Genomic DNA, 12,069 nt, shown 5'->3' on the forward strand with positions numbered 1-12,069 from the left:
GTTATCCAGTTCATTTGTTCTGAATTTGTATTCTTAATCCTTAGTATTCTTGGAGCTCATGAATTAAATAGTTCTGTTTTATGTGCGATACAAAGCGATATCTAAGATTCAACTTAGAAAGAAATGAGAGGGACAGTATAGGGACTTACATGACTTTTTTGCAGGCATTAGGAACTTTTGAAACCCGTGTGCCCATTTTACATTTTAGGGTAACGAGAAAAAGAAAAAGTTGAATCCCAAATGATTGTTACAAATCTGAAAGGAAGCTGATTATGTACTCTCTCAAGAGTACTCGTTGTAGTCTTCAGTAAGCATCAAGAGTTATCCGGCATATCATCTTGTATAAACTTTATTTTCTTTAACCAATTTCAAGTAATAAATCTGCCCAAACATGTTAGTAATAAAAACTAATAAAGTTGATGCCACGTCAGTTGGCCTCTCACTGTGGTAGTGGGGGCTGCCTGACTGTATTTGCTATTTCAGGAATTTAAAAGGGGTTACATTTCTGGAAAAGGCCTAAGGCAGAAGTCTTAAACATTCCCCAAAACATACCCAAGCTTTCTCTGTAACTCGCTCACCAGAAAAAATTAAACATTCCATTTCTGTTCTGGCTTCTCATTTTGAGAAAATAAAACATTAACAAGTCTATAATGTACTTATTGCATGCTTAACATTTGCTAGAGATGGTATGAGCACCTTTCACGATCTTCATGACATTCCTAGTAGGTTGGTAATATTTTTAGGTTCAGTTTTAAGGTTAGCTAAGATCAAACCCCAGGCAATCTGAATGTGAGAGTGAAACCCAGTTTCTTAGTGGGGTGGGTTGGGTGAGCATCCATACAGCAGAGTAGGCTGCAAGGGGAAATTGTGCAATAGTATTTAGGGCATCACCTGCAGGAACATTCATTGATTTTGTGCAGTCAGAGTATCCTGTCATTAGTCAGGATGAGCCAACCTTGAAGTGCTTCATCTGGTGAAAGGCAGGGGTAAGAGCACTTGTTAGCACTAAGCTGTCATTGATGTGTTTTTGATAAGGATTCATGCCACCTGCGTGGCCCCCAAAGCTGGACGTGTCAGTCTGAGGTTCATGGTGTCCTCAGGTGCCAGTGAAAGAAAATGCAAATCACGTGGCTAAAAGTGGAAGAAATAAGGGCCTATCAAAACTGGTAGAATATAAGAAAATCAAATAGGTCGAATGGAAATTAAAAATAGAACTATTTAAGTTTAAAACTCAGTAGGTGGGTTAGATTACAAATAGCTGAAGTGAAACTGGGAAATCTGAAGAAGTTAAAACAAAATGCAGGCCAGAGAAGTGGATTAAATGAGTTTGCTACTGGGTTTTACGATGATAGAGGCAACTTGCACTTGACTTGAATCCCAGGAGGGACGACTGAAGGGTAGAGGAGCACCCTGAAGAGAAGCCCTGAATACCTGCAGTGTAGGAGGATGTACTACTGTGTAGTGAAGCTATAGAGGTTAAGTCAAGTAACAGTTAACCAGGTGACCATCGTGGTCACCTCTGCAGGGAAGGGCGGGACGCACAAAGATAACATCCACTTCTTTGTTGGGGAGGGTGACGCTTGCTTTAAGTCTCTAAACCGTACACAATCACTTATATATACTCTTGGGACATGCTGTCACTTTATAAAAGTCGAGGCTGGGGTCGTGGGAGCCGGCTTACAGCGCCTCTAACAAACCCGGCCGGATGTGTTCCCTGCCCGCTCGGCCGAGTTTCCGGCCCGGAGACGGGCTTCCTCTTACGTCATGGCTTCTGCGACCCCCCCCCCCCCCCCCGCGCCCTCTAGCAGTGCAGCACAGAGGGAATCCGGGGGGACGGGCGGGCACCACCCACTCTGCCTGGAGGGCGGGACTTCCGGGCGGCGGGACTTCCGGCCACTGAGTGACGGGCGCAGCATCAGCACCAGCATCAGCATCGGCGGCGGCTGCTGAGCCCTGAGGCGACAGCGGCAGCGGCTGCGGCGGAGACGACGGGCCGCGGCCTAAGAACTACGGGCAGCCGGGGCGGGCGGGCGCGCCGGCGGACAGCGGGCCGCGCTGGCGGCGGCGGTGGCCGCAATGATGGAGATCCAGATGGACGAGGGCGGCGGCGTGGTGGTGTACCAGGACGACTACTGCTCTGGCTCGGTGATGTCGGAGCGGGTGTCGGGCCTGGCGGGCTCCATCTACCGCGAGTTCGAGCGCCTCATCCACTGCTATGATGAGGAGGTGGTCAAGGAGCTCATGCCGCTCGTGGTCAACGTGCTCGAGAACCTAGACTCGGTGCTCAGCGAGAACCAGGAGCACGAGGTGGAGCTGGAGCTGCTGCGCGAGGACAACGAGCAGCTGCTTACCCAGTACGAGCGGGAGAAGGCGCTGCGCAAGCAGGCCGAGGAGGTGCGTGGGCCGGGCCGCCCTGGGGCCCCGCCCGGGGACCCCGCCCTGCCCAGACCCCCAACTCCCGCCCCGCCCATCTCACCAATGTCCCCTGAGCCCCTCATCCCGCCCCGGGGGAGAACCCTGTCTCCCCCTTCCTCCTGGCCTGCTTCTCCCACCGGGAGCCCTGAGCCCTGAACCACCTGGCCTCACCAGGGTCGCTTGTAGCCTAAATTTCCCTTAATCTCGGGCCTCCATCTCCCTTCCGTACCCACCTCTCATTCCAGATGCCAATTCTTTTTGCTTTTGCGTGCTTTTCGCAAACATTTCCTAGACCCCAGTTACTACCTCTGGTTACTGCAATTTTAAACCCTCCCGGAAAAGGGATTTCTGATCTTGTTATGGTTCTGTACCAGAAGAGGTCTGTTGTAAGAAGACCTTTTCCTCATCCCTGAACCAGTGTTTGATCGTCTGTGACATGGGTGAATTTGCTGGTTGGTGTAAACACATACCCAGAGCCGCAGTTAGATTGCTTCTCTGGCACCAGGTGAAAGACTCCAGGTCCGGGGGTGATTTCTTTGCTCTGTGGTTCCCCCCATTGGGAAGATTCTGAGCTTCTGTGAAAAAGGCTGAGAAATTCCACTGTAGCTTCTGAGGCAATAAAAGTAGAATTAGAATTTTAGAATATTTGATCATGTTCTAGAATATCTCCATAACCTGGAATTCACTTATTTGTGAACCAGTTAGAAAAACCATGCATTGTAGGGATACTCCTTACCTTCATTCAATCACCATCACATATTTAGCTCTGACTGTGTACCAGACCCAAGTGGATTCAGGACATGTGGGTTCTCATCCCTGCTTTGCCTCTGTGACCTTGTCCATGTCGCCTGCCCACTCTGGATTTTTGTTTTCTGTCAGTTGTATGAGTCAGTTGCCCTAGGTGATCTCTGAGCCCTGGCATTCTCTTATTCCAGGCATAAAGCGAAGCTCTTTGATTTGTGACTAGGAAGTTTCTTATTAGTAAGCTAAATTCCTTTTTACTTAATTGGGCTTAACACATTCTTGACTTTAGTGTTGAAATCGAAGAGTGTTTCAGTATTTCGGCTTTTTCTTAAGTCAGAGCAGTTTATGATCTAGTTTGGTTTAAAGTGTGTTTATAAAATTTAATGGTGCTTTGTATCATTCCTACCTTTGGTGGTTTGTTTTGCTTTTGGGTTTCAAGTGTCTGTCAAGAGGCTGTTGTCTATTGATTGGGGTGCCAAGCTCCACCAAAACTGATTTAGGGCTCTCAGCTGAAGGGGATAGAAGAGCTCATAGGATTTTAGAGTTCAGAGTGGCCCTGGGCATTTACTGGAGAAAGAGCTGGCCTGGAGAAGGAGGGGGTGGTGGGCCAAGGTCACATGCCCTAGAAGAACCAGGCCTGGACCCATTCTACCCTGACCCCAGTCTACCCTGACCCCTGGCATGGGCTCTTCCTTCCACGTCACGTTGCTGTGGGAAGTCAGAGAGCTGTACCCTCAGAAGACTGGAGCGCTGGGGCTCCCCTCACCTGGTCGTGGGGCAGTGGCTGCCTCCGCCCACTTCTCTGACTACTCTCAGGGGCCATTTGACGCCTGCCTGAGGTTTTGAGTAGGTTTGTTTTCTTTCATCCCATACTTTTACAGTAATATAGTGGACAAGAAGGGGCAAAAAGGAGAAAGATGGACCACTTTAAGACTAAGAATCATAAACTTCTAGCTTAAAAATGAGCTCTGGGAGTGTTAGGCCCCTGCTCTGCTCTGTGTACTTCAAGTGCAGCTGAGAGCCAGTGTGCCTCTGGCCTCCCACTTAACACTCCCCTGGACTGAGAGGTGGGGAGATGGGGGTGAGGCGCACGTGTGGTTTGGAGGAGACTGCCTTTGGGGCAGAGACCCACCCTTGGCCCAGCTACTAAGAGAAGCTAAGCAGAGAGTCCCGAAGCAAACAAATGCTTGGCTGGCCAGCTTGGAGGCCGTGATTTGATGCTAATAGGATGCCCTTGGAGAGACCTCGTGTGATTTTACAACTGAGAAAAGGGCCAAATACTGTAACCATTTTGGCATTCTGGCTCACTTACTAAATCCAGCAGTCATTTTCAGTTTTGTGGAAAAGACCAGTGTGCATTGTGGACTGGCTTTTTCCAGACAGGGGCTGAGATCACAGATGTGTGTCTGATAACACAGGAGCTGGAATGGCACAGGCTGTGGGCATGTGTGTGTTGCAGAGTAGCTCCTGCCTCCCTGGCCACTCTGCTCAGGAAGGCTTAGTCAGAGCAGGGTAACCTGAGCCGCCTGCAGCCTTCTGAGCACACAGAATCTGCAGATTTCAAAGGGAAAAAGCCTTGGGCAGAACAAACACCCTGGTTGTCTACTTGCCCGTAATAACAACAGTGAGAAATTGCCAGTATGTTCTGGTCCCGAGGTGGTGCTCGTGGTGGGAGTGATGGTAGCTGGTGATGGTGCGGTTCAGGGAGAGGGATCAAGCCCCAGCGTCCACAGATACAGGCTTGGGTGCCAGCCTTGGCCTGGGGAGCTGCACTGGCTGCTTCAGGAAAGCAAGTGGGTTGCCAGACGTGGCAGGTTGCTTTCATCTCACGTGCCAAGTCCCATCGTTGGCCATTGTTTGCCTAGAGAATTGCAGCACGGCGGATTTCGCCGAGTCAGGGAAGGGCACCTTGATGGGGCCGGCTTGGATGGCAAGCATTGGGCATCTCAGTCTCTCTTAATTATGCCGGGATGTGCTCTTGTCATCAAGACCAGTGAGTCCCACTCAGACTTGCAGAGCTAAATGGATGTGGCTTCTAAAACCTCTACGGAGACCTTTAAAGTGCTGGATCTGTAACCAGGACAAAATGTGACAAACCCTCCGATTTCCTTCCCATTAGAAAAGAAGGTTGGAAGTGCCTGGGGCTGCTGGGAGCAAGTGTACGCCCTCGGCAGCGCCACCCACTGTGCCCCGAGGGAGGGGTGAGCAGGGGGCCGAGTTTGCTCTCCTCTTGGGCAGCAAAGAGCCTTCCTTGCCCTGATCAATCACCTTGCTCACAGGAAGAAAAACTGGGGGACACGGTGTGAGTTGAGTAGCCACTATTTGCCTTAAAATCTTCTTAGCCTTAAAGAAACTACTAGTAACACCCCCCTTTGTCACAAGCAACTCGAGGGGCTATTCTGTTGGAGAAACACATACGTGGATGTTTGCTGATACTTCAGCATTTGGTGCTGTGTAGGGAAGGCATCCAGCTGGAAAGTTTGACCCAAAAACTGGGTTTTTTTTGTTCTAGTTGTACAAAAGTGATGCATTTCATAGAAGAGTATTTGGAGAGGGTGAAGCTGGAGGTGGGGGAAAGCCATAATCCTACTCTATAGAGATGATAATTTTGCCTTTTTTTTTCATGAGTGAATTAATATATTGGATCCAAAGTTTTCCCTCTTGTTTCCCACATTCCAAATAGTAAATCCACCACTGTCTGGACAAAGTATGTGATTTCTTCTGCTGCTGCGTTGTCATATTAAGAACAGTTTTGTGGGGTTTTTTAATAGTTAACTTTTTTCAGATGAAACCATTAAGATTTGGTGCCTGGAGCTGCCTTTTCCTGGTCACCTCTAAATGTCGATCCCTTGTATGTCTGCTAGTCACCAGGAGTCCCGCAGAATCTCCCTAAAAAATGGAGACAAATAGGCATAGAAGAGCAGAGAGAGGCACTTGCCTGCCAGGAGTCCTCAGGGCCCCGTGGTGGCAGTTAGCAAGGCTGAGGACAGGTTGGTTACAAGTTAGTTCTCCCAAAACTAGGATTTCTAAATTGATATCTGGATTTTTTAAAGTTTCTGTTTCAGGATAATTTATAGAAAAGTATAGAAGTTATTTATGGAAAGTCACACCCAGATTCCCCAATGTGACCGTTTTTCCACCTTATTCTTCTCTCTCTCTCCCTCCCTCCCTCTCTGTTAAGACCTGAGAGGTCCTGCCGGCTCCCCATAGCATCCTCTGCTCGCAGTTGGCTTTTCACAACCTTGATGATGGTGACATCACAGCTCCCTGGATGCCCCCAGTTTGGCTTTCATGTGACCTCATGACCAGATGCGGGATGGGAGTTGGGGAGGGATCCTTGTGTGTAGCACAGGGTCCCTTTTCTCAAATTCTCGCTTTTCATGAGAGTGTGAGGGTGATCTGTTAAGGCAGGGAAGATCAGAACAGCAGACACACCAGAGTGCTGTCCATCATCAGTGAGTCAGATGATCTTGGTGGCGTTCGTTTCCCATGCTCTGTTTAAAGTCAGGCCCCTGAGGCTGGTCATCACTGCCGCCCACATCCAGCTGCTCACTGAGTCCCGGCCATTCTTCTGGCCTGATTTTCTTTTTGATGTACTTTCTTTTTAATCTCCTTTGCCACCACCCTGGTTCCAGTTGCCCTATCACTGGTCCCCCAGCCACTTTGCTGCCTGTCTCAGCCCAACTCCAGCAGTGTGACTCGTCCAAAGGCAGATCCTGCCTCCCACTCTCACTTGTTCGTCCACTCCTTCAATGAGACGTTCTGAGTGCCAGACTTAGCTACAGGCTCCAGGGATTAGGTCCCTGGTGTCCTGGGGCAGGCCTTCAGATGGGGAGGGCCACATACTCAGAGGATGAGAAAATGGGGACACAGGATAGAATGAAGGGTCGGGACAGGGACTGCTTTGGGTAGATGGAGAAAGGGACTCTCTCAGGAGGGTAGTTCCTTCAGCCAGGGCCTGGCCTTGCTCTGATGAGGTCCCCAGGCCCACCTCCCCTGCCCACTCCCCCCTGCCCTTCCATTTTCTTCCATCCCCCACCCTGCATGGTGTTCCCTGCCTGGACCACTCGCCCGTTCCTGTGCACACCTGAATCCCTCATGTTGGGCACCATGATATGCAGATGCAAGTGCTTGAGTGAGTCCCCATCGCCCCGGAGTCCCCACGGCTGCTTTGTACTTAACCAAAGGGCAGTGACCTGGTTCTTTCAGCCCCAAGGCTGGATCTTTTCTCCCTGACCACACATCCCCAAGAGATGCCAGCTGTCTGCACATGCGTGTAAGGTGGGAGAGCTTCTTTCCTCTTTGCGCAGGCACCGTCCTGAGCTATCTGGTTCCTGAGCTCAAGGCCTCTTCCTGTGGTTTTCAGCTGACCATCCAACAGAGCTCTGCACGAGGATGGAAATTTCTGTTTTGTTGTGGATCTGATTCAGTAGCCAATGGCCACACAGGGCCATCGACACCTCACATTTGGTTCCTGCAACTGAGGATGAGTTTTTATGTCATTGTAATTAATTTGAGTTTAAATGGCCACATGTGGCTGGGGCTACCGTCCTGGGCAGCACAGCCGTCCATAGATCTCGCTCAATCACTTTCCTGTAAGAGCAGCCAGTAAATGTTAACCTGTTACCTGTTACGTGGCCTCAGGCAAGAAAGGAAGAGGCTGAAAAGGTGGGATGTTCTTTCTTCATTGAACAAGTTCCAGAAAGAGGGGAGACCCCAAAGCGTAGGGAGTTTTGAAACAGGATAACTGAAGAAAATACTGTGAGATGGGGGGAAGAAAAGCATGCCAGCTATTTAGGAAACAGCAGAGAGGTGATAAAATTCTCGAAAGGCTGAGGAGGTCTGGTGGCAAATCCGCAGCACCTTGAAAGCATGTGGTGCTCATGGCACAGGATTATATCTCTGACCCTGGGCTGCTTCTCTTTTCTTTTCTTTCCTTCTTTGTAACAGCTTTATTGAGGTCAGTGGAATGAACTGTACATATTTGAAGTGTGTAGTTTGGTGGGTTTTGACATGTCTGCACCTGAAAAACCATCCCCACGATCAGGATAATGATGATCTCCATCATCCCTCAAATTTCCCTGTATGCCACGGTAATCTCTCCCGGCTTCCCCCGTCTGGGTAACCACCCATCTACTTTCTGTCACTGCAGATCAATTTGCATTTTCTAGAACTTTATACAAATGGAATCCTGCAGTGTACATGCTTTTTCTGACCAGCTTCTTTGGCTCAGCGTAGTGCTTTGAGATTCACCCAGGTGGTTGTCCTTTCACTCGTCCCTTTGTTGCTGAGCGCGTCCGGCTGTGCAGATGTCAGTTCAGCTCCTCTTGGTGGAGGAGCCACACTCCATTTCTCAGTCCTGCCTGTCCTGCAGGCAGCAGCCCATGGAGTTGCTGCTGGAAGACAGGCAGAAAAACCCAGCAATTAGAATCACTTGGTGGCTGGCTAGTGCATCCTAAGAAAGCATCCCAGTCACCAGCGTGGAAAAGGCTCACCCCATGGAAATGAAATATTTGAAGACACTTAGAGCCTGCGGAGCCATTTATCAGTTATACTTTCAGCACCTCTTATGGGTAAGAGATTTGGGGAATACCAGTTTAAGTGGAACATCTCTCCATTTGGTGGGATTTGTGAGCTGGGGGTTAGGAAATTTAGACTCTGATTACCACAGTGGCCAATTCAAAGCAATGCCTTTTCTAAAAGTTCTCTGGGTGCCCCCTCCCTGGCCTCATGTCTCCCCTGCTCTCAGGGTGCCCTTCCTCCATCCTGTATCCTAGGCTCCTGTTCCCTGACCTCTGCACGCCGGCCTTCTGACCACTCCTCCCTCTTCACAGTAAACCAGACCCAGATCATCGCGGAATCTGGGGGTGCATGTGCCCATTGGCCTCTTGCTGGTCTGCCATGTTCGCTTCTGGGCAGCGAGACCCTCTGTCTACCGAGTGGCCAATCACGGGCATCCTTAGGTCTCTCCTGTTAAATTGAGCAAGAGGGAGGGAGAAGCCAAGTGGATTAGGAAGTTTAAGAAGTCTCTGTGTTCTGCTGAGAATGCTTTGGAGAACATAGTCTACTTGAGAGTAACTTCTCCCAGAGAATCCTTAGGATGGGGCATTTAGAGTTTTTGTTTTATCTTCCTTTTCCTTATCTCCCAGGCACCATATCATATATCATATATAATAAAAATATGATATATATTTTAAGATACAAATTATATATTAGTGTTTAACATACAATATTTAAATAAATATATATTAAAATAGGTATTTTTATACACACACTTTTCATTTCTATCTTACCAATTCTTGAAAATCAATGTGAATTAAATCAATGCCATTTGTTGGGATTCATTTCAGGCAGATGCTGAACCAGTGGTCCCTTTAACATAACAAATGTGGAACCTTTGCTTTTTTTCTTTTTTTAAATGAAATCAACCCGATTCTTGGATTCCGGCAGTGACCTGATCTCTCAGGCGTGTGCCTACAATTTGAATGCAGAAACACCCTCCCTCCCTCTCTACCCACCTGCCCACACTGCATTGTAGATGGAAAGAAAGCTGTAAAGGAGCCTCTGACGCTTGAGGTCTTATGGGTTCAGCACCCCTGTGAGCACTCAGTAAATATTTGATCATGACGGGAAGGCACCATCAGGACCAGGGAATTAGCCACCAGGAGACAGGCGTCTCCCCCTAGGCACATAAGCCTGTGCCCAGCACCCCAAGTGCACCACTCTGCCCGCCTAAGATAAAAAACAAAGAACATTTTTCTTTTGGAAATTCACTTGACCCCCTCACCCCCAGGAAGGAATTACATGATTAAGAATGCAAAAGAAAAGAAAAGATCTTTGATTCTTGTTGTGTTCATTTCTAACAAACCAGCCAGAATTGAATTACTTCCTATGTGTGACCCTGGCCTAAAGGACATACAAGAGGGAAGGATTGGATTTAATATGTTAATTTGCTTTGCATTTAATTAAAGCAACCTCAGGCTATGAAAGTTACCAAAACTAAAGAGTACGTCATGAAAGAGTGTTTACCTAGTAATCTGTCTTGCACTTTGGGATTGGTAATGCTGGCTTCCGTTGTCTTAATTTTTTTTTTTTTTACTGCACGTGTTTTTTTAATTTACATATATGTACTGTTCATTGTTTCTGAGAACATTTAGAGCTTTAGCTTTTTAAACTTACATAGTTATCAAAGGAATAAAGCCAACCACAAAATAAGAATTAATTCAAAAAGATACATACATTCCACTATTAACATTATAAATGCCAAGATATGGAAGCATCCTAAGTGTACATCAATTGATGAATGGATAAAGAAGATGCAGCATATATGTGTAATGGCATACAACTCACCCATAAGAAAGAAGGATATTTTGCCATTTGCCGCCTTTCATTCACTTTTTTTTTCCACTTAAAAAACCAGAATTTTATAACTGGCGTAAACATTTCCATTGTATCAAAAACAACAAAATACCTAGAAATAAACTTAGCCAAGGAGGTTACCTATACTCTGAAAACTGTAAAGCATTGATGAAGGAAATCGAAGATGATAACAAAGAAATGGAAAGATATCTTGTGCTCTTAGATTGGAAGAATCAATATCAAAAGAAACACCCTCCCTCCCTCTCTACCCACCTGCCCACACTGCATGGGCACACTACCAAAGCAGTCTACAGATCCAATGCAACCCCTGTCAAAATAGTCATGACATTTTTCATAGAACTAGAACAAACAATTCCAAAATTTATATGGAACCATAAAAGACCCTAAACTGCCAAAGCAATCTTTTGTGGTCTTTTTTTTTCTTTCTTCTTTTTGTTCTCTTTTCTTATGGTTTGATGACTAGAGAAGTTCCTTGAACATTTGCTGTAAAGCTGGCTTTGTGGTGCTGAATTCTTTTAGCTCTTGTTTATCTGTGAAGCTTTTGATTTCTCCATCAAGTCTGAACAAGAACCTTGCTAGACAGAGTATTCTTGGTTGTTAAGTTTTTCCCTTTCATCACTTTAAATATATCGTGCCACTCCCTTCTGGCCTGTAGAGTTTCTTCTCAAAACTCAGCTGTTAACCTTATGGGAGTTCTCTTGTTTGTTATTTGTTGCTTTTCTCTGCTAATTTTAATATTTTCTCCTTATCCTTAATTTTTGTCAATTTGATGACTACATGCCTTGATGTGTTCCTCTTTGGGTTAATCCTGTGTGGTACCCTCTGTGCTTCCTGGACTTGGGTGACTGTTTCCTTTCCCAAGTTGGAGAAGTTTTTGGTTATTATGTTGTTTTAATTTTATATGTGACATGAAAAATCAGTTTCTTACTTAAGTTTGCTTGTATGTATAAAATGGGAAGAATGAACTTATTCCATGAGATACTGAGAATAGCTTCCTTTGATTCCTAAAATTTGGAAGAGCCTTCTATCTCACATGACTTTAATACATACTTTGAAATTCACCAAAAATCAAATTCTGAAAATCAAAGTTGAATTTAATTTTAAAACAGAGCACTTTGTTAGGGAGAAAGAGGGGGAAGGATATCTTAAAAACAAATCTAAAAAGGGAATCATGTGGTATATTGATATTTAGAGGTGAGAATTAGGTATTTCACAGCGTAGTGTTCAGGATAAGCCACATTTGGTGCGTTTTCCTCAATTGTTAGTGGCTCATCGTTGCTCTTGGAGGGCTCAGGAGGTTTAAGGGTGGCCTTAAAGAATGAGACAAACAAACAAAAAAATGTCTGTAGGTTATCAGATGATACCTGACATTTTGATTAGACTCAGACAGGTGACAATTCCAAACAAACTCAGATCTGTAGTACCCGTAATTAGCATGTGTATGACGTTTTCCCTTTGCTAGGGCCACACCTTCTGCAGTGTTTCAGGTGGGAGATTATTACTGTTTTACAATCCAGGGCTGTGTGGACC

At 46.6% G+C, this 12,069-nt stretch overlaps 1 protein-coding gene across 12 annotated transcripts in view; it reads left to right on the forward strand.

Annotated features, from left to right (window-relative positions):
• The first annotated feature begins 1,891 nt into the window (after nt 1-1,891).
• The window catches only part of MAPK8IP3 (mitogen-activated protein kinase 8 interacting protein 3), a 44,927-nt gene continuing 34,749 nt past the window's right edge, over nt 1,892-12,069 (forward strand). For 11 of the 12 annotated variants that reach the window (XM_031447525.2, XM_031447522.2, XM_064478314.1 and 8 more), the window contains exon 1: nt 1,892-2,394. In XM_031447525.2, the coding sequence (XP_031303385.1) occupies nt 2,077-2,394 (318 nt within the window). In that variant the 5' untranslated portion in view covers nt 1,892-2,076. The remainder of the gene's footprint in view (nt 2,395-12,069) is intronic. The other variant, XM_064478312.1, reaches the window with a different exon arrangement.

The sequence above is a fragment of the Camelus dromedarius genome, chromosome 24 (assembly GCF_036321535.1).
Source record: "Camelus dromedarius isolate mCamDro1 chromosome 24, mCamDro1.pat, whole genome shotgun sequence".
In the NCBI taxonomy this organism is placed as follows: domain Eukaryota; kingdom Metazoa; phylum Chordata; class Mammalia; order Artiodactyla; family Camelidae; genus Camelus; species Camelus dromedarius.